This window comes from Hippoglossus stenolepis, chromosome 14 (genome assembly GCF_022539355.2).
Source record: "Hippoglossus stenolepis isolate QCI-W04-F060 chromosome 14, HSTE1.2, whole genome shotgun sequence".
Classification (NCBI taxonomy): Eukaryota; Metazoa; Chordata; class Actinopteri; order Pleuronectiformes; family Pleuronectidae; genus Hippoglossus; species Hippoglossus stenolepis.
The window spans coordinates 13,245,871-13,269,462 of NC_061496.1; the positions used below are offsets into that span (position 1 = coordinate 13,245,871).

The 23,592-nt window shown below is 40.0% G+C and overlaps 1 protein-coding gene across 3 annotated transcripts in view; it reads right to left on the reverse strand.

The window, feature by feature from the left end:
• pex5la (peroxisomal biogenesis factor 5-like a) overlaps positions 1–23,592 on the reverse strand; it is an 87,529-nt gene that overhangs the window by 40,610 nt on the left and 23,327 nt on the right. For 2 of the 3 annotated variants that reach the window (XM_035176941.2, XM_035176940.2), the window contains exon 2: positions 3,971–4,075. The exons of the other annotated variant lie outside the window; for it this stretch is intronic. In XM_035176941.2, coding sequence (XP_035032832.1) covers positions 3,971–4,075 — 105 coding nt within the window. The remainder of the gene's footprint in view (positions 1–3,970; positions 4,076–23,592) is intronic. 3 annotated transcript variants of the gene reach the window in all.

Here is a 23,592-nt window from a genome sequence, read left to right on the forward strand (position 1 = left end):
CTCCTAAGCATCTGTATTTTTAGTGGTATATTTTGTTATATCTTGATCATTATATCTTTATTATGTTGCTTTCTTATTACGGTTCTGTCGAAGCTGTTACTGTGGGGGACGATGAGCTGTTTCATGTGCTCCCATACTGGAGCCTGCATATTATCATTCGGTTAGACGGGTACTTTGGAGTTATCATAATGGCTGGATCATTCTGTCCTATGCTGCAAAATTGGAAATTAAATTGTGAAAAAAGCTGAGCTTATACTTTTCTATTCTGTATTTTAGTTTAGTTTACTGGTATTGTATCTATATTGTCTTATATTGAACAGTTATTAATCTCGCCAATAGTCATTTACACAACAAGGATATAAGAGGCTTTGGCTATACAGGTAAAACTGTTAGTAGAATCTATTCATTGCTGGTTTTAATGGGATTTGTTGATGTGGAGAAAAATATAGAATATCACCATATTTATCCTTTCAGCAGCAAATTAATTTCACATGCAGTAATGTAAGTCCTAAGTTCCCAGTAAAGTGAGGTTTGGTTATATGTTAAGTTTTGTTTTTGTGTTTCACAGTTTGCAGCTTCTTGGATTCTGGATTTTGGGATATCTGAGGTTGCAATTTAAGTGCATAACATTTACAACGTTTTTTCTTTTTTTTTTTAACCTTGTTGCTATAGAAGTAATATGACATAATTTTTCATGCTGCTTCCAGTTTGGGCTCTCTTGCAAGTTTCCCTTATCTTTTCAGAGTCTGTGGCGAGCTGAAACCCCTGACTCGGTAAAGCCTATTGAGACATATTGGACTTTACAAATAGACTTGACTGGACATATGGCGTGAGGAGCCGCAGCCTGTCACTTAGCCTCTGTCACTTGCTAAGTGACATCAAACCGGGACATGGTGCCTCTAGAACTGCAGCCATCTCAGCCACCAGAGAGAAGAACTCCAGTCAGGAGTTTTTCTCTGGCCATGTGAAAACAACATTAAGTAGTCGTTTGACACCACAGAGTGAATGTGTGTTTATTTTGCAAAAAAATTTAAGTCAGGCACAACTTATGAACTTAAAAAATCTACAGAAATTCTTTACATAAGAAAGGAAAACAAGCAACCTAATCAGTTTTTTTTTTCTTACGCTTGCTTCTGCAGTTCAGGCATTAAATATTTACCACCTACTCTGACTAAAACAATGCTGACTTGCAGCAGCTGCTTACTCCTGTGTGTGTGATTGCATATGAGAGAGTTAAGTGTGGTGCACACACAACAAGCAGGCCTGAGCAGTAATCCAGGTTTCTGCTCCGTTTGTTGCTGCGTTGTTTTGCTCTGCAGCTCTGAGAAGTGACTTGACGTCGATGTTGCAGGTTCTTACTGGAAATCTGACTTGACTGACAGCAGCAGTTAATTGTTGTGTTTTCAGGCTGAAGTATTGGTGCCATTCCATGGCCTCTCAGGACAATAAAACCCATTTGAAACCTATTTAATTACTGTCAAAATGCATCGACGTCAGTCTGAAACGAGGCAGAACTTGGAAGATACAGTGTTTTTAAGTGGGCTGTGTTGTTCTGCTGTAATGGACTAATGCACATTGTCAAGAAAAACACTGGATTTAAAAATAGGACCATATATAATGGTTGGGGCCGGGCAGTGTGACCAAGATCCATATCAAGATACATGATTAGATTGACTCTGATAATGATCAATTATACCAGTAATACTTATTGTGTACATTAATGCACATTTCATTTATCATGTGGGCTCACATGTGATTACTGTATGAGCTTCATGGATATTCTGATTACATATAATTTATAATTGTTATTTAGGGTAATTAGTGACAATATGAATTTAGTTTGGAAGTAATGATAGTAATTTCATTAATGGCGTTTGTAGTCATGGTAACATAAATATTAATCATGCGTCATCAAACAGTGGGATATGTGCTAGACATTCTTATTGCATATCTATTTCTCTCTACATTCTGCAGCTACTGTAGGCCTGAGAGAGCTTTCTGTGCATAAGCAAGTCTTTGTGTGTTTATATCCAACAGCATAAAACTCATTACTGTAATTCCTGTGAGGCCAGTAGTCTTTGCTGACACTCAATGAAAACCTCAGTGAACTGGATAATGGTTCAGACAGTGTTGTGAAGTTACCATCTAATATTAGAACAGTAAGCTGGACACGTATTTGTGCTCCAAGTCAATCGTGTCTCTTCTCAGAAGGATGGAAGGTGGTAAAATGTTGTAAACAGGTTTTTATTAGTCTGCACAATTAGCCCCTGCACTGTGAGGTTCAAACCGTTCAATCAGGCCAGAGATTTAAAGCAGCCTGTTACAACTGCAATAGAAGTAGAAACTCATTTGTTCCCCTGTGTAAAATACCTGCTCAGTTTGCAGACGTTATCTTAGCTTATTCATTTTAGTGACTTCATAGAAGTAAATCGTGTTCTACACTCTGTTTATTATGTTATAGGAGACATCTTAAGAACTTTTAGGGCTGGGAAATAAAACAATACATATAATTGTCGTCACGTAACTTCAATCAACAATGCAATATAACAAATCTTCTATATTTATAGATATAATGCTCATGCATTGTGTAGGCACAGTGAGGAGGTTTAACACAATTAATTTACCTCAGAATCTTTAAACTTAAAACAAATAATAATGTGAAATTTATCATGATAATTATCAATATTGACTGAAACTAAATTTTTGTTCTTGATCACATTTTTGTCCATATCGTCCAGCCATATAGGAACATAATTGTACTTTTGAATTCATGCTATTTTTTATGAATTGTCCCGTTGTGTTGTCTTTTATCTTGTGCACCTGACTGCCAGCCAAGTTTCCCAACAGGGATAATACACAACTGAACTGAACATGTAATTGTTGACCTGTTGTGTCATCATATTGATTTCTGTGACACTGCAGCACCTTGTGCTCCTGAATGAGTAAAACTGTTATAGAGGGAACTTAATCCTCATTGAGCCTTTCTTAGAGAGTAATCATGATTGGCACATGAGAAGAAAATAAACAATACATTAGAAGTCATATGTTGGTGTAAAGCAGCTTCATCTGTCTCGAGTGGGAACATTATCACGATGGTTTGATGGCTTATCAAACCAGACATTGTATTAGAGAATCAAACACTTATAAAGCATGCTACAAGTTATTTAAACACGGACAGACACAAGAGGAAACACACCGCAGCACACACACACACACACACACACACACACACACACACACACACACACACACACACACACACACACACACACACACACACACACACACACACACACACACACACACTCTACAGAAGCAGTGAAGGACAGAGCAAGAATAACTCATTGGCATCTGGAGAAGCGACTCCATCCAGCTACAACACTTAACAAGCAAAGCAGGAGTGAAAGCGGACACAGTCACTTGCTGCAGCACTTTACACACAGAGCTCTCAGTCAGTAGCTCAATGCCATGCTGTGTGTACCATAGCATTTTGGAACTGCATTCATACACTGTTTGTGCTGAGGATTAGCTGCTTATGAGGTGTAAAAAGCTCATGGGCAAGTTTTTTCTGATCTGATTAGGAGTGGGAGAGGAAATTTGTGTTGACCCTCTGGTTAATCGCCCCCCCCCCGTACACAACTAAACTACATAAGTAGAAGAGCACTAAAAATCTTTCAAAGGCTAATTTGACTAACGTTGATAACTGCAGCCATTGGAAGCTGCTTCTACAGATCCCAAGATTATTGGCATTACTGTTTGTGTAAATGCTGTGATGCTGTTGAAGGGTTTTATACCCCATAGAGCAGCTGGAAATGAAATCATTGTTGCTTAAGTAATACGTTAGTAGACAGCGGTCAGTTGTAGGACACTTAAAGCTTTGCTGGTGTTTCAGTGTAACCAGCACAGGAAGAGGTTCCACTTTGAGGCAGGGAGGGAGGGCGAGGGAGGTTTCTGAAATGGTTCTGCCCACCTTGGTAGTCACTGTGAGGAGGGGCTTCCCTTCTGATGACGCCTTACTTGGTATCTCCTTCAGGACCATGGCAACAGTCTTATCTGCAGCCCTAGAGTCTTTCCCCTACAACAGTGAGAGCAACAATGACTTGTGTCAGGACAGTTGGACAACTCAGTGATTTTTATATTTTATTTGACCCTCTTTCAGGGCATCTTACAGAACAGACTTTAGCTTATAATGATGAATTACTAAAAGCACGAGGGGGCTGTCTAACAACAACAAAACATCGACTGAAGACATTTCCACAAGACTATGGCGATGAGAGGAGGGTCACTGCACAATGTAGAGGGTTTGACTTTAGACAATGATGAGCATGGTCGTCCACAGCAGTGTCTGTCCACAGTATGATGACAGAATATTGTTCAGAGCTCATTACACACCCTACAGCTCACTGTGTGTACAGTACTGTGTGTGTGTGTGTATGATGTGTCTAGTTTGTGATGTTATAGCTGTAGGTTGTGATTGTAAAACTTAAATAGGAAATACTGGATCTATGCAACTCTCTAGTTCCAGTTTCTCAAATGTGAATACTATTTAGTTTTCCCCTGTGATGGTGCTGTAAATATCCTCTGGGTTTGGACTGTTTTCAGAAAAAGTAAAACATTTGAAGCACTCTGGCAAATTAGGACAGACATTTTGAATTTCCTAGACCAACCAGCTAATCAGGAAACTAATCAACAAATTAACCGCTGAAGAAAATGATGGTTATATGCAGACCTAATAACAGCAGTGCCCAGCAGTGTATGAGTTTTCAAACCTGTGTGATCTGCAATTTCAAATGATTAGAGAATATTAACATATTAATAACTATTTAAAATCTAACTGAGTACTCATCTGTTTATATTATGGGGGAAATTTTTGTTTGGATTTTCTAATCATCAATCTAACCGCAATCATGGTTGCAAACAAAGTCCCTGGTTTGATTCTGGCTGGGGACCATTGCATGCCAAACGCTCCTCTGCCTCTTTTCCCCCCCTCACCATTTCCCGATTGCATTTCTGCTTTGACCTATCAAATAAAAGCTTCCAAAAACAATTAAAACAATATTTTCTGGAATGTTTTTACAAAGGGACACTGTTTAACAGATTGCAGCCATGCTCTAGAGGCTTTAGTCCAAGTTATTTGTACTGACAAATCCTGCCTAGTGAAACTTCTGTTTGAAGGTGAATGTCCGGAAACATAGTTCTCTCCAAAAATATAATTAATGTGTTGGCTGAATTCCTTAAGTGTAACTTCTGGAAGTACTTGATTGTCACACATATGTATGCAGTTTGATTTTAAACAAATTGTTACAGTTTTTCCAAGATTATATAACATTATATAATCTGATCCAATATCATTTACAAATAGTAATTCATTAATGTTACACCTAAGGATAATGTTAAGTCACAATAAAAGTGGTATTGTTGTTATCGCTCACTTGTAAAATCTTTTTTATTCATATGGGACTTTTTGACAGCCACTAGAGAGAAGCTGTTTAATCCACATTAACACCCATTTGAGAACTGTCTGCTCCTAAGAGCCACAAATAGATGAAAACATAATTAGAAAGGAGTTACACTTTTTGAGTCAGGGAACCTGCTGTACTACTGCTGGTCACCGGAGGAACAACTTCTTCACTTTCTAAAAAAGTCGATTGTTTTGTTTCTACAATTATTTCGACAACAATCGTAATATAATCAGAATAAACTCAAAGACTGAGAATCGTGACACACAGGCCCTTCTCGGAAAAGACAACTGTGTGGACCTCATGCGATAATTGCCACTGACACGTTACATAACAGTAAAAATTGATGACATAAGAGGTCAAATTGATTCCGCCAGACTATTATCATCCTCTTCACCTTCACTTTATGACAGAAGCTGGTCTGCAGAAACCGCCCGCCTCCCCTCAAACATTCATTCACTTTGACAATTTACCCACTGCCACAAGATAGATTATACATTCGACGATTAATCATCTCAAGACACGCAGATGTCACAGAATTACCTCTGTCACAGGAGATGACACATCCCATCTCAGAGAAGCACTCATCCTCCTGCAATTAAATTTGCTGACCAGAGAGACAACAGAGAGAGAGAAAACTGCTGCTCGTCACACTCAGCTTCTACATTTATCAAACTGTGTGAAGTCGCCTGCGTAGACAGAACACGAAGCACCCTGCAAGCCTTTTAGCTGGATCTTGTTAGTGCTCTTCACGTTTCCACTCGCCAGAAAAAACGGATCAGGCATTTCTGCCACTGATTTCCTCAACAGATCATGTCACAAAAATGCATGCGCTCAGAGTTTCCTTGAAAGCCTAATGTTATAATAAAGTCCCCGAAAGCCACCTGAGCCCCCTCCCCCGCTTCGACTCGCTCGGTGCAAATGAACAACATCCGTCGCTAACACGGCTGCCAGGAGCAAAGCGGTTTTCATGAGGCCAGAGATAATTGAGAAGAGCTCAAAACAAGCCTGAATATTTGTTTATAGTTTTTTTTTCAGAATGGCAGATGATGCAGTTTGAACAGTGCTGCGTGTTCCCTCTTTGCCGTATGTGCAGGTATTGTGAGAGCCAACAGTGGCGAGGATATCTTCACACAGTCAGTTTGTGTTGGCGTACAGTGTCGGCTGCTCTGTTGTTTCAGGCCAACCTTTGCCAAACAGGCTCTCATTCGTTGAGTAATTAATATCGATGTGTTTGTCAGTAGAGTGACAGTGGTTGACACCCTTTGTCTTTCTACATTGTTTTACTGACAAACTTACTTTAGCAAAAAGGAGAATAATCAATAATATCAAAGACAGTAATATTAATTAATAATTGTTTTGTTTATAATTGTATTTCAGTGTCTGAGGTGAAAAAAATATTGTCATTAAATAGTTTACTTCCCTAATACAGCACAAAGGAGAAAAGATTTGTTCACCGTGTTGCAGTTCTGGAAGGTGCAATCAGAAAAACTAATTATCCACAGCAGATGGGATGAACTGCGTCATTATGCAAACAGTTTCATCAAATCTTAATCAAATCATTAGGTGCTGCTGGTGACACTTGGCATCTAGGTGTTAATGTATATTTCAAGAAATTCAATCTACTACCTCCCCAGCCATCACAGTGTGGTCATCTCTCCGAACTAATACATTTACTGGTAAGTTGGTGTCATACACAGGTGTTCTCAGAGGCAGGACTGAAAAATCTTTATGAATTTCATTGCAAAGTACAAACCAGAAGTTTCAGAGGTAGTGACAGGAGTCTGGAGAGAGTTTGTTCAGAGAAAAAAGGTTTTAAATAAAAAAACTGCAGTTTCGATTTCAGGCAGAAGCAATGACCTTAGAGAAACCTGTGTTTGCTTTTTTGGTGAAAGAGGCACATGTTCTTTTAACCTGACTCAAACAAATAATGATGGATCCTTTAACTAAGAGGCTAATATTTGTCTGCCTCAAAGAACTGCTTCAAAAATGTAATAAAACTGATTTCAACTCATCTTTTCCAACAGGGTTCAGGTCATCTATTTAAAAGCAAACTCAAAAGCGCTCTGAATCTTCAGGCCAACCCTTGACAAGAAGACAAATGATTTTATTTTCAACTTTTGTCGTGTGATTAGTTGGTTTTGTCAGGCTGTTCCATTGAGTTAATGTGATCTGATCAAAGACTGTTGTTAAAGATGGGTATGTGGTATTTGGCTGTGGTTTACTGTAGGTCATAAATCCCGCCTTCTCCATGTTAGCAGACGGGACCAAAAAGATCAAATATCCAATACATTTGTCTCAAAAAAGTTTTCTGTCATCACGCTGATGTATGTTCAAGGGCTCATTTCTCAATATGTTTGGTTTTAATTAGTTATTTGATTCTATGAAAATGGGGTAAAATCTCATTATTGAAAGTTGTGATTAACTCATGATTGGCCAAGTGCTGGTATCATCAGGACCTCACTAACATGGCTCCATCCCCTGATCACCTCTGCACAGACTCAAGATGCGGGACATGGCAGCGTTTGTATCCAAGGTATTTTGGCTTCATTTCTGGATAGTGCAAGGAAGTGGAGACGTGTCGTGCATCTTTATAAACAGTCTATGGATCTGACCCAGGTTACAACCCTGCTCATGACCTGGTTTAACAAGAGTCTGGCATCAATACAAACCTCACCTCATTTTTTATCAAATGGGGGGAAATGGTGGGACCATTTGAAAAAGATGACATCCTCATCCAGCGGTTTACCAATTATGAAGGTCAGAAAGTGGGTTTGATGAACAAGATTGTGTAGTTATGTTTGATTAGGTAGTTTTATATTTAGTAGTTATATTTACTTTAGTTGTGTTTTTCTTATGTATATTAATGTTGTCTCCCCATTAAAATGACAAAAGAGACTGCAACAGTATCAATATACTGAGCAGGAGTAAGGAAATACATCTGTACATTCCCATGTAATCCATCTCAAACAACAGAGGCATGCATGGTGACTCAGACTAATGATGAGTAAAATTACATTATTACTGCAGCACTGCTGCATTGTCTCATCTGTGGCATCCACAGGAGTGAGATGAAATAATCTATACTGAATTTCATGTGTCACTGAATATACACACGGAAGCTCCTTTAGAGATGAAATACTACTGGGACATGGCAGTACCGTACTTATCAGAAATCTTTAGTTCAAGGGGCCTCATCAATACGGGTCGCCAGACACGGTAATGGGAGGGGGGGTGTAACCCTACCATACTTTGGTATGAAAGGGTCATCTCAGGTCCCTGTTTCTGTCCTGTGGCTAAGTGTAGTGACTGAAACATCACTCATTATAAGCTTTTCTTCCCTGTGCATACTGTCCTTTACCATTAATCAATATTCAGAGTAAAGGTTTCCCATGTAAAGATAATAAATCCTTTAAAGTTGTTGTCTGACCAAGTATAGAGTTGTCCAGACTGTCAGTCAGGATTCATAGTCAAACCTGTTCCACAGTAGCATTTACATACAGACTCTGAGCTTTTGGCAAGGACCCATTTAACTACTGTCTGGTAGTCAGTAGTTTGTCATAGTGACTATGTTTAAATGAACACCAATAATCTGACTGTGTATTTTGTCGGATTATGATGTTTACATGAGTTGCTAAAAGAATATTCCTTTCACATTCCCATCTACATGTTTACGTTTTACTGAGCATAGACTGATTATGTCAAAATTCCATCCACTACATCCAATGTTACCGCCTGAATTTTAAAACAGTCAATACAGTATAAAATGCTTATTTAATATAAAATGCACTGCACAGGCTTCTCCACAGTTCCTGCAAAAGGTGGATTTCATGAGGGAATACCTACTGCTCTAAATCAGGCCACCTCGGTGTTGATCCATTTTATTGTGTTAAACAGGTGACATTTAAGTCCTGCGTTATGTAACAGAGAAGAGGCTTCCCCACCAGATCTATTCCAGAGCCTCAAGGGAAAAATAGCCACATTTATAAAGCACGGGTTGTAGACAGACAAAAGAAGACTCAAGACAAAAAAACTATTTCACTCTCTATTGCAAAGACGGGTCTGAACCCAGAAACCAATCTGTCGTCATGTTTCCCACATGCTACAGCATCAGCTGGCTCTAATAATACACCTTGGTTTTTGATGTGTCTCTGTGCTGCTGGCAAACATCTAGTCTCTCACCTCTCACGATTCGCTCTTGGCTTCAGAGACGCCACAAAATAGGGGTGTCTCACTGCAGATGGAATATTGATCACAGGCAGGAATGAAAACTATGGACATGTGAGGGAAATATTTGCAAAACTACTGGCCACAGTGAGAAGCAAATAATGAGCGGATGGCCACAGCTTCTCACGCTTACAAATCGTGATAAAGCAGATCCTCTGGGCATCGAACGTGCCTCAATAGGAGCCTAAGGCTTCCTAACAGGGCCACACGCAACCTTCTGGTCCTCAGAGATCAGCTGGCGGTGCTGAGCTGAAGTCACACTCCAGCTTTCTTACTGAAACTGGGCACCAGCGCAATCACCAGTTCATGTGGAGTGCGACAACACTGGAGTCCGGAGTCCGGTTGCAGAGCAAAATTGAAAAGACTGGAGGTGTATCGGTTAGCATGGAGAGTTGTTGGACTTGTATCTCGTCACAACACAATCTAATGCTCCACTTACTACTTTATACATATTGATAGGACAAAAGAAGTACAGTGTTTCCTGTGTACTAATAAGGAGGCCATTAATAAGTAGGAATAGGTCATTTGGAGCATTTAACCGAGCTGTCTTAAAAATAAATGTACTGTAAATTCTTTTCACTCAGGTCCTGTTATATGGTTTTTTATGTAAATTTTTTCCGATTTTTCTCCAAACTTAGCCTTTTTTCATATGAATTACTGGATAATGTTATGTGTTCCTGGCTTTTTAAAACTATTGAAACCAAACAAGAGGTTTGTTGTGACTGGTCACAATGGGTAAACATACTGTATGCACCTAGTGGCAGCAGTAGAGTAGATGGGAAGGTCAGAAACCACCGGTTATGAGCTGTAATAATGGTGACTCAGTGAGAAAACACAAGTGTAGATACCTTTTTCAGCCAAAACAAGTAATAAAATTGCACTGTACTACCATATAGCTCCTTGACTATGACCTCAGCTGTGCCACTTTTTTCACTTTGAGGCAAACAGGTTCGTAGTTTGTAGTATCAAATAGGCACAAAATAACGGCACCACATCAGTGCTGCCGCTGGCTCTGCTGTTGTGAAATTATAGGCCAGTGTTAGATGATTCAAACGCACCTTTCAGATGACAATCACAATGGACACACACACACACACACACACACACACACACACACACACAGCGGGCTGATCACTCTGCTTCTGAGGCTTAGCGTGTCATAGGATCCTTAGCACTCTAGTGATTAAAGCCAATAACTGACTTCCAATAGAGTTAATACTCTGGATAAGCTAAGCTAACACCTGATCAATGTTACCACGGGTCTTACATTTTATTACTGTCATTTCAGCTGAGGCCGCTCATTTCTGCCACTGTTTATTGGCTTTACGGGGATTGATTATTATGATAAATGAAGAGAGCTGGCAGCTATAGCTCTGTTTACACACACACGTCACTGAAAACTACAACCTGATGTAGTCTTATAAAATGTGCATAATTGACTGTGTTTACTTCTGCCAAAGACAAGAGATATTTTTTAGATGATGAATACAAATCATGTCCAGAATTAAAAACTGTAGCTAAGGGATATTTATGCTCCAATACAAATAACTACGCTCTACGCCAAGGTTTGTGTCCTGAGGATCCATTTATTACCCACTCGTGTTCTAAGAGTGGCTGATAAAGACTTGAAAAATGTGACATTAAGTCATTGCCAGCCCAATAAACACGTCTTCGCTCGAGACATGATCTAACTCCCCGAGCCGAAGACAGTTTTAAGGCCTATTCAGATTCAGGTCACTTTTCACTTTGGGAGGAAATGTTCTTTTGTTCTCGTGGCAAAATTATCTTGTATAACTGCAATTATTCTAAAGTGCACGCAATTATTAAAAACACAACATGGTGGATTCATTTCTCTGGTTACCTTATTTCCTCCATAACAGAAATGCAATTCAGGCCACTGAACTAATTAGAGACATCAGAAGCTGCAGCTTAAGTTGTCTGATTTAATTGTTTCTTGTGTGCTTATAATATGTAGCATCTAATGCAGCACAGACAAAAAACCACAGTGCTAGAGACAATCAAAGTTAAGAAACTAGAAATAATTAAGCAAACTGTGATGCCTGCACGTTGCGTCATTATTGCAGATTTAAAGGAATAGTTAGACATTTTGGAAACAACGCCTATTTGCTTTCTGGCTGTGAGGTAGATGAGTGACACCAGTCTCAGCTGCTTTCAGACATGTCAGAGTGAATTCGGGAAGAAAATTCACAGCGGAGGAGAGAGTGTGTCAGTGACATTTCTTTGATGTGACGGGTGCAAAACTGAAAATATCTCAGGAAGGATACAGACTACAAGACTCAAGAGCTTTTGGTGATAAGACAATATGCCAGAATTGATGTGCTGTAAACAACAACACATGTTTTATGCAGCATAATTTATACGTCATGTCCTGCCTGAATATTCTGGAGATTTTCCTGTTGTTGTGAATGTGTCTGACTCGGACAAGCTCCTGCTGTGTTCTTCATATGTGAAAGGCAAAGGTTGGAAAATGTCTGGACCCAATGCTCTGGAGTTCATGTCTGAAAACGGTTTATGATAAACATGTAGTTGGAGCCAGCAGGCCCAAAGTGCTATAATCACTTCAGCTCCCTCTTTGTTTCCTACTCCTCAGCCACTTTTAAAGGGATTCAGCTTATTCTATTTGCACAGATTTTCCCCCACAGACTGCTCAGACAGCAGTGCTTAGCTGGTGATCGGTATAAAAGTATTTGGCCGTCAGGAATGTCTTTCATAGTACTTTGACTTACAAGTCTGCATGGATTTAAGCTTTGGTGACACTTTAAATCCCTCAGTCAACAAAAGAGGTTTGAGGCGATTTGCTGTAAGACACCCCGCGGCCGTATTTCTGCACCTGCAGCATTTGCCTACTGCCGGGCATGTCAGGCTTCTGCTGAAAATCTGACGCAGCGCAAATACTTTCTAAAGTTGGCTTTCGCTTACTCAGGTGAGGTGATATCACATGAGAGTTGGTGAGGTAATTATGAGGAAGTATTGAAAATATTTCCCCACACATGTATTTGCTCTTTCTGTGTTGGTTTACTGCAGATATTAGGCAAATACACTCCTATTGTTCATATTTACTTTGTATCACATGGTCCACACAGCCCACTGATCATATTCTCACTATAATGAATATATATATAATGAGAGGCATTGCAGTCATTTTTTGTTTTATGTCAACATTTAGATTTTACTGAGGCTATACCATTAACTCAGAGTAGTAGGTAAAGTCAGTATTGATTTATTAGACTGAGGTGAGTTTGAGTCTGACACCGTCTGATTGGTTCTCAGGCAGTAACTCCCTGATATCGTCTGCAGCAGCTTAGACACCACAGTTTATTCACCTTGGTTTGCTGTGAATGTCAGGAGGATGTTCACCATCACTAAAAAACAAATTCCACAAACATAAAATACGGTATAGTTAAAAAGCATCTTCAGCCAAAAACTTCTAATTATCTTGTAAATCCCTGATTCATTAACCCAAAGCCTCAAAATCTAACCGTACACCTATATCTTTATGATATGTTTAAGAAAATCATTATTTACCTGATTCCCCATGAACCCTAAATCCAGTGCACATTAATTAAATGTATTTCATCATGGAGAGGATGTGAAATGACAAAACTTTCACAAAAACAAAGTGACATCCTGGGAAAGGCAGAGCAGCATGATGCCTTTATAATGGGAATAGATGGCATCAAACAGCCGTGGAAATACAGCCCTAAAATAAGTCAGTGTAAAAGCATCAGACCGCTAACAAATCTGCCTCTGAGATCACACCAGTAAGAAACCCCTGGACAGCTACTGTCACATGCACAAATCTGATCATACATCTGTCGTCTGGTGTGGAAAACCACATAACTAATCATGCTTTTGTTAAAGCTAAAGTCCAGATAATCCTGCGAGGGATTATTTTCAAAAAGAAAACTAGAGATTATTAGACTCATTGTAAAAAATAAAGCATTCTTCAATATTAAAATGCTTTGCTGTTCATGTTAAATGTTAGTTTTGACGACAGATGGGTTCACACATTAGTAAGAGTTGGGATTTTAACAACCCGTAAAGAAAGGACTTAATTAGTTTCAGGTGAAGAGCATCATCAACATAAAAGAAAAACATAATGAAAAATCAATACATTTCTTCATGTCAATCCATTGACAAATCATTTTTGACACGATTAAAATCAAATGTAAGCAAAAAATACATGTGGTTCTTTTTATACCTGCATGGCTGACTTCAACTTGACTTGAATAGTGTAATCAAAAATAAATAACAATAATTAAAAATTACAACCAGAATACAAGCCAACAATCAAATGTATTGTCACTTTGTCCTTTTTCAGTTTTTGTTTAAATTGAATTTAGCAATAACTCTGTCGAGAAATTCAGCTGCATGCTCTTTAATAAGAATGAATATTTCCAGTCATTTTCTTACCCTGAAAACCATTTGATTGAACCCAGAGCGGCTGCACTGAAAGTGACAAACGGATGCTCAGTGTGAGGCCCTCTTCCAATAGCTCTAAATACACAAAGACTTCACATGCCATCACTCTTTCACTACTATACTCTCTACATCAATCACTCATCAATATTAATCAGTCTCTATTGATTATTCTCCATCAATTACTGGATGTGTATTTAACATTTTAATCCAGTAATGTAGATCTGTGAGCTGGACTTAAGATCCGTCTCATACAGTTTAGATTCTGAATAGAGAGCAACTCATGCAAATAAGATCCATCTATTCACAGTGTAACTGGATCGTGTCTCTGCATCCGGAGGACACATAAAAGGCTGTCAGCCATTCATGAATACCCACACACACACACACACACACACACACACACAGGTTCGTGCAGCTATCCTTATTAGGACTTTGCACTGACTTCCATTCATTGGAACAAACCCTATCCTTAACCATGACCAATTCATGACTAACCTAACCATTCACATCCTACCCCCCAACCTCGAACCTTTATTTCATGTGGATTTATTGCAAATAAACTTTGTTTTTCCAATAATGTTTGTCGAGCTTGGCATTTCATCCTTGACTGTGGAAACGGCAATTGACAAACTCCGCACTCAAAGGTCAGTTACTTGTTGTTGTGGAGCTTTCAGGTGTCACATAGCCTTCACACGTAGATGAAATGTGCTTAACTCAAAGTCTTTCAACTTGCTTTAGAAGTAAAAGTGCAGAGAAATGACAAGTTTGAACACTGACGGCTCCAGAACAACTGAGCAAAATTATTCTGCCAATGTTGATCATGTAGGTGTAAACTGTTTTGTCAAAATATCCTTTATAGTCCAGCCCTAGAGATGCACGATATACTGTAAAGCCTACTTGTATAGGACCTAGTGTGAAATCACAGGATGACACTGCTTTCAGTTGTTCTAAAGAGACGATCCATTCCTGTGGGTCAAAGGTCGGGAGGTCAGTGCAAGAAGATCACTTATCCTGTGCAACTCAAACCCTGGATGGTAGCGTTGTGTATGTAATCCCTATGGATACTACAGGCTTGTGCTGAAACATGAACATGAAAGCCGCTGCTCATAAAACATTGACACAGGATCACAGAGCATGTTAGAAGAATGTCAGTTTCAACTTAGGCTGTACACGGGCCCGACTCCAGGGGCAACTGGCATCTTACACCGGAGGATGCATGTTTGACTCATTAATGCGAACACTCACTGGACAGTGCTTCCACTTGACTGAAAATACTTGTGAAGTGGTGAGGGAAATGACTCGGGAAGTGTCCGCCGTGGTGTAAAAAGTGGCCCCTGGTATTCATTACAGGCAGCTCTTGGCTCGGGTGCTCACTTGAGATGCTTTTTGACGGATGAACATTTCATTAGCCACGATTTGGCAAAGGAAAACACAGGGATTTTGCTGAGGTTTCGAGTTTGTTAGGCTGAGCCTTCTGAGTTGTGGATAATACATTTCCATTTCTCCCCCATTACTGCATATATTAATATTGGATATTGTGTAAATCAGGCCACTTACAGTATAGAGAATAGAACATATGCATGGGATTTAGCAGTCTCGCTGGATGTATAGGGCATATAGGGGATGTATAGAGAAAATAATAGGATTTCTCAAAGTAATTAAGCTGTCATTTTGTCGCTTATGTCTATTTTAAAGAGCAAACACTTAGGAACAAAAATCGCAATCATTTAATATCATCCCAGACATAAGGCACACATCTGAAATCCGTTTCCTCTTATCTTACTAATTGCAACACTTGCATGTGTCACACTATTCACAGTTATGAGCTGGTGCTCACACAGGCTTGCACCTCTCGAAGGACTGTTAGGATTCACTATGCTGTGTTTACCGCTTCACTCAACGTGCTCCCCTTCCCTCTCCTTCCCCCTAAAGTTCTAAATGTTCTCCAGAGACAGCTCCACTATCAGGTACCACAGAACCAAGTTATAGGCTTTGTTTTGACTTCAGCTCTCTTGAGCAGCAGAAGACAGGTTCTTTTTAATCTTTTCTTTGAATTCTTTAAATTGCTCCTCATGTCTGCTGACGGAGGGACGAGATAGAAAAATAAAGCTTTATAGTGATGCACGGCTTCCAGGGATGGTTCTTTATGGTCCTGTCAGTAACAAGGACGGGGAACGGGCTCTCGTTTGAGCGGCCGTGACACGTAAACAAATCAACCACGTGTCCCCTGTTAAATCATTAGAGCTTACAATCCTGAATTTACAATTATAATATAGGTTTTATGTGTGTCTCCTTGTCATCAGCTCCAGGAATTGACATCTCTTCGGCACCTTCCTGCTGATCTGTGCATTAATCTTCCGTCTTTATTTCCTGCTACTGGGGGGGGGGTGATTTTGAATATTTGCAATTTGCACATCATAATCAGCTTCCAAATATTGACTGTTATATATTGCCTTTTTGATTGACAAGATCATTAATTTCGACGAGGGGAAACGGCAGCTTGTCAATGGAGCTGTAACGTTGTAATGAGAGAAATGTTTTTGCTCGAGCAGATGCCAGACAAGACGTGTTATCTGCAAAACAACTTCCATCCTCTTGCAACAACGAAATATCACATTTATTATTGTATCAGGAGAAATGTAACACTTTGATTAATCTCAGATTAGTCTTTGAGAAATCCCCATTCCCTGTTCACATGTCGCAAAGCATCAGATGTATTTGATTTGACTTTTTGGTTTTGGAAAATGTGGTTTAATAATACTTTGTTTTGACAGTGCAGCCATACAAACTCACATTGCTATAATAAAGCCGTTTAAAGTTAAATGTCACAGTGATCTGTTCATGCTGTTAGTGTAGCACCATTGGTTTTCCCCACAGCAGGGTACAGTAATGTTATTGCTACATCGTTCTTTCTGTGAAGTTACTTTTCAAGTCTGTTTTGATATAAACAATGGAGACACCAGCTTTAACAGTCTTTTGCAGCCAGCAGAGCTGTACTATTAAATGATTGCGGCTAAATGAGGTCTAAATGAGGGCGGCTGTGGCTCAGGGGGTAGAGCGGTTGTCCTCCAACCAGTAGGTCGGCGGTTCAAAGTATCATTGGGCAACATGCTGTACCCCTTAATGCCCCCTCATAAATGTTGAATGCACTAATTATAAGTCACTTTGAATAAAAGCGTCCACCAAATGACATGTAATTAAAATGAAAAGGTCATAACGATTTCATATGAATATAATGAAATTGCCCAGGACCAAAAAAGCAGAAATGCCTTTTATGAAAAGATTATTTCTCTCTCTGCATAATGGCAATGAAAACTGTCTGCACTGAATGAAAAACTGTGAAACTCTTGCAACACTTGCACTTTGCTGCCTGCTCTTGCTTCTATATTTCTACTGAAGTTCTTCTTTTTCTGCTGTGGAAAAACACAAGCAGGGGCTCTTGGATACTATTAAATCACTGGGACTATATTTTTAGTGTGCTGTTGCCATATTTTGAGTTTATTTTTGTATTTTTGTATTTATTTTATTATTGTGAACATGGCCTCCCAACAGCATAGGCCTGCACTGCACTGTCAGGTTACAGAGAACTTAGTCCAAGCTAATTAGCAGTATGATCCACAAACTTGCACAGATGATTGCTGTGCTGGAATCTAATTGGGAGCTAAATTGGATTGTGTGGAAACGACAGCACTTTACCATGAACTCAACAGTGGATGGAAACATGCTAACACACAGTTAATTAGCACCATCTAGAAACTGGAGGGATGTGTGCCAGGCAATAAATTTGACAGTGATGGTTTGTTGGGGCAAAGCCTGAGAGTAAATCATTTCTCTGTAATATGGGAGAATAAGTAACAGGAAGAACCCAGACCCTGAGATTTGTGATGTAACTGACTATACTACATTACCATCCTCCCCAGCTCCTGCACAGAGCAGGACACAGCTCTGGGCAGTGGTGAAAGGGAAGGCTTGTAACCAACCTCCCAAGACACCGAGACTGTGCAACTACAGAGGTGTATCTTCACCACTCTGGCTTAGGAAGTAGAAAGGGTTGTCCACTAACTAGAATCTCTGTGTTTTGATCCAGTTTGTATTCTGCAAGATACTGAGCCCCAAATTGCCCCTGACAGCTGTGCCGATTGTGTGAATGGTGTGTGAAGCATATAGGAGCGCTGTATGAAATACAGTCCATTCCATTCACTGCAGGACTCTGGATCTCCATCTGATGGCCTGCATAACCCCTCATCTGCACGCGGTCGGGGAAGTAAATCAGATTAAGTCAGAAAGCAAAAGGCTAGAGGGAAACACCAGAATGCTCTTTGTGCCCAAGGATACTGTCTCTGACATGACAGAATGGATTCTACATATTGTGGCTGTGCATGCGACGATAAAAAACACAGACACTAAGATGTTGTGAAACAGCAGACTGAAATGCTAAAACAAGACTTTATTGATCTGTTGAACACAGTTGGCTCTGCTGAGGTGTTTATCAGTGCCCCACCACCACCACCACCAACAACAACACCAACAACAACAACCACTGCCTGAGGGGATTCACCCTCGTAACCTCTCTCAACCACATCCAGGTTGTCACTATAACGTCAAGAAGATATCTCATAGAAACTTTGCTTATTTGGAATTTATGGCTCTTTAGTTGAATTTGTCTTCTTGATCTATGTCCGTAAATACTGTGCCACCTTTTTAATGACTTGCTGAGCTGCTGTCTTTCATCTGAATTGACTTTCACTGGAGATTTGCTTTTCATTAACTTTTTTACTTGTTTATTTCTTATTTTAATTTCTCTCCTAATCCTAAAACCACTTTAAATTACTTTATTGATGTGCGCTACAAATAAACATGCCGTGCATGTTGAGTTATAGAGTTGTACGGTACAGTGCTGAGTTAATTGCTCGTTGCCCAGAGGCCCTAATGACCAGGCAGTAAGGTGTGGCATACCTGTAAGTAAAGCCCTGTCTCTATTTCAGCTGTGAAATACACAACACACAGTTAGTTCTCCCCATTATCATTCTCTGTGCCGTAGCTGCAGACCAGAACCACATAAGCCATCTGTGAGCTTCTTGAAGAAAATGGCAAACTTGTGAAATACCTGCAATTCAGCAATTCCTCATTTGAATTTGCTCCCTAGTGCTCACCGTCATCTAAGACTAATGATATGCAGCATCAGCCTGTTTTATTTTGGACAACACAGCTGCTCTGAACACAGGTGTGTTGTATTCATGTATTTTATTATGTGCTATTGGGCAATAGTATACGATGACCAACTTGTGGGGGGATAGAGTGAGTTTTTAAAAGCCCACACTTCCCTTCAGTTAAATTTGTTGTACTTTTTGACTCTAATATTGTGTTGGGGTGCTCTACTGTGTAAACGTAAAGAAGTGACTGTTGTCTGCTAAAACAGACTTCAAACTGGAATGACCATCACTATTTAGAGAAGGTGGTCTATGATATACCACTTATCAGCCACTTGCAATGCAGTCTTGAAATCATTTCCCAGACTGCTGAGCAGACTCACGTCACAGCTGTCAGGGGCCATAGCGTTTGAAGACGGACTGCGTCATTCTTGTGCATCTTGGCTATCCCATTTTGAAGGCTCCTTCAAATACGGCCAACATATGCGTCCTTCCATCCCTGAGCATCGAGGGATCCATCTGGAGGATCCTTGTCAGTCCAAGCTACCCCAGGATTCATTGCGCCAGTTGCTAACCATGTGGGACAAGCTGGTGATGCAAATAGGAAATCCTCCAGACTGTCTCAATACTGTCTCATTCAGCCTTTGCAAGGTCCTTCAAAGGATGCAGCAGCTGAGGTGGGACTCAACTCATGACTCACATTACCTCAACGACTTTCAAGGTTTTAACGACCACAACAGCTAAATGTGTGAAATTCCCTCCATTTAGATGGAAATTAAGAACTTCAAGGAAATCCAGTTACCTTTGAATTGCACTTGACCATGTATGAATGGGTACCATGACAACCATGACCCAGATGACAAGGCAAACAAAGGAAACTCATCTGTTTGATTTTATGTAACACAAATAGACAGAAATGACCAAAGATGACAAAAGAAACCAATAAATATATTAAATGAATACTTACATTAGACACTTCCGCTGGTGTAATTAAAGGGACACATTTTCCACCAGAAAACATCACACTCTCTTAGTAATTGACCTAATCCATTATCAACAGAGCTGCTTGACCCAAACTCCCATTACCTGACCCATCTCGTCCATTTCCCTCATCAGTGCTCAGAAAGACCTGCAGGGATTCTGTCTGTGCTGAACTGAACTGTAATTCCCCTCCCAGCAGCAGAGGGTAATAAAAAAAGCTGACATTATAGTCTCATAGCAGGGCCTCACCTTCTCCCTGCTGCTGACATACTGCTGCCTCTCTTTCACTATAAGTAACTCATGAGGGAGAAGAGCGAGGGGAGAGATGAGCAACACTGGAAGATCGCTAAACTTCAATAGTTCAACTAGCTCAGTTTCCACAGTATTCACTTTTTAATTTTGATTCATTTATTTGCAACTCTGTCAGTCAGAAATCATGTTAATATACATCTTATCTCTTTTATACAGATTTCTGCCTGGATAATGTTTCCAGGAAACATTTTTTTTACAATAAATTGCTTTGTTGTTGTTCCATGCACAAGATGTAGGGAGAAGAAAGGTGGATGTTTGCAAACGCAACTTTTGAGCCCCTTTTAAATATTTAACGAAGAATGCTATTGTTCGGTAACCTTTAAATCCCTAAAAACCTGGTTTCCAGTATTTCTGTGTATCATAAAATATTCATTACTAAATGTGCAAGAATGAAAGAAAAATGACCCTGGTGACCTGTCTATTGTGTAACCTGCCTCTTACCCAGTATCAGCTGGCTCCAGCCCCACCATGACCCTCAAAGGACAAGAGGGATCTAAGTAGATGGATCGATTAAAGAAAAATTAACAAAAACATTGTTTGTGATTATTTATCAGGAGTTTAAAACTAAAAAAAAGTCAACTAATTGTAAAGACTTAAGCAGATTTGATTGACATTGGCGATGCAAATACACAACCATCGCACCAATGTTACTAAATTCTGATCGCATTTAAACCATGTTCATTAAATATTCCTAATTAAATTGTTATAAAATGTAGTTCTGGCAACATTGATCTTCTGATGCATACTAGGTACATGTTTATTGAATTCCAAGGAGCAAGTTTATATTTAACACTTATTTAGAAGTCAAAATCATACTGAAGAACTCATTGTTGCATGTCGTTCTTTCCATATCTCTCCCTGATAGCACACATGCACATCTTAGAGTGACTTTGACAGCTGGTAGCGGTGGTCATGAGGGCAAGAGTGAGCAGGATTAAAGGACGGAGGTGGTTGAATGGTCACTGGGCGGTAAACCTCACCCTCAGGCTGAACTCTCCCTCTGCCTCCACTATAACGTTCTCTCCCTTTGATTACTCCTCATATCCTGGCAGAACAAAAGCCCTCTCCAGGCCCCAGTGGCCACTTTCTCCTTTCCCCATTACCTGCCCATTAAGAAAAACTGTGGCAATTGTGGAGAAAGAGGACACGGAAGCTCATCTTGCAGAGCCATCCCAAGTCATTACTTACACCATAGCTGTGTGGCTACTTGCAGCTTGGCCTGCAGCTACTAATGATGAGGGATGGCAGTAGAAGGAGGAGGATCCCCTCTGTGCATTGAGCAGGAGGCTACTGTAACCTCATTACTAGCGGCTGCCTGGAAAATGGCATTACATTCTCACTGCAGACCCCTCTCTCACTTCAAGCCTCTGACTGCCCTAGATCTGTGTGCCGCACTGCCTTTCTCTCTGTAGATGAGTTTATCGTTGTGCTTTGTAAGAAGCGGTCTTACACAAGAGAAGGCAGCTGTCTGCCCCTGAGTGCTTTGATTGCGAAACGTGGCTTTCTGTCTTTTTTGTGCGCCACGATTTCTGTCCATCAGGATGTGTTTTGATTTAACTATCTGCTAACAGTAAGGCAGCTGCTCTCAGTTACGTGACGAAGATGTTGTTGAGAACTGTATTCCCCCCGGTAGTCACAGCTTGTATATGGACAGAGAGGGAAAAAAGCGACCATATTGTGCAACCTCAAAGCTAAGAGCTATTCACAGGGCATTATTTTTGCTTTCATCATTCAGGTACCTGCAATTCCATCCAGGCCCACTCATTAGTCTGCTCTGTCTTGCGTATCTGTGGACCTGAAATAGACCCAGAGCTATTTATGCAGAGACGGAGGGGTGAAACGAGATGGCAACGTTCACTAAAAACAAGAATAGGGATGCATCCATACTAATATGTTTTAGCTTAACAACATATGTTAACTTTACTGTTAACACCTGGTGTCCACACTAGTCCAGAGCTTTGAAGACCCCCTTGGAAGAGCTGCTGCATAGCTGCTCTCCCAGTTGTCTTTCTTTTTCTTTTGTTTATTGGGTGACAAGCCTGCATCAACCTCCTGTGATTGTGAACTATCCAAGAAAGTGCCTTAACACGGCAAACAAATAGAACCATGGTTCTGTTCGGTCTGGACTGAGACTGTTTGAGTGTAAACTGAAAGTTACAGACCTAAGAAATTATGTGTAAAAACAAGCTACAGCTGCAAACACAGGTCTATGAGGCTGTTTTGAGGCACAGTTGGCCTTTAAATGCTAACGCCAACATGCTAACATGCTCATTATTACATTTTGTTGTTTAGCAGGTATGATGAAGCAGTTTAGAGTTTCAGGATGATAAAATTAGCTATTTAGCACCAAACACAACAAACAAACCTTGTAAGTGTTTGGTGTAAATTAGTAAGTATGTGTGTTTGAAAAACAGAAAAAGAGAAACGCCCGCAGGCAACTCATTACCTGTCCACCACACTCACAAGGAATCCCTCAAAGATGAATGCTCTCCCACAGTGCCATTGATCCCTATGGAGGCAGGATACCATCTAATTCAACATGGCATGACATCACTGATGAAAACACAAAGCAAGAATCATGAATGTCTGTCTTCCAGGTTTAAAACATAGAGGTGATGTGTAAAAGTTGAGTCTCTACTACATCCTGCTTTCAGATTTCAGATTCTTTACCTAAACTCAATAGTAATACCTTTTGAAATGTGTCCAAGTCTGAACAAGGGTGTGACCTAAAACCACTTATTGTAAGTTAGGCATAAAAAAGTTTGCCATTGATGTCCTGACATGACTGTTTGCACTGAAACAAACATCATAAAATCAGAAGACCATGGTCATTCATGCAAAGCAGCTGCGAAAGTTGAGATACTGGCTGCAGCTTTATTGCCAGCTATTTCTAATTCTCTGCACACTGGCTCGCTGGGTTCCATTTGCTGTTGTCCTGATGGTTTATAAAGCAGATGTAGACACTGGGGGGGGCTTTTTGTCTTCCCCTCTAGATCTTTCTCTTCACTGTGTATTTCTTT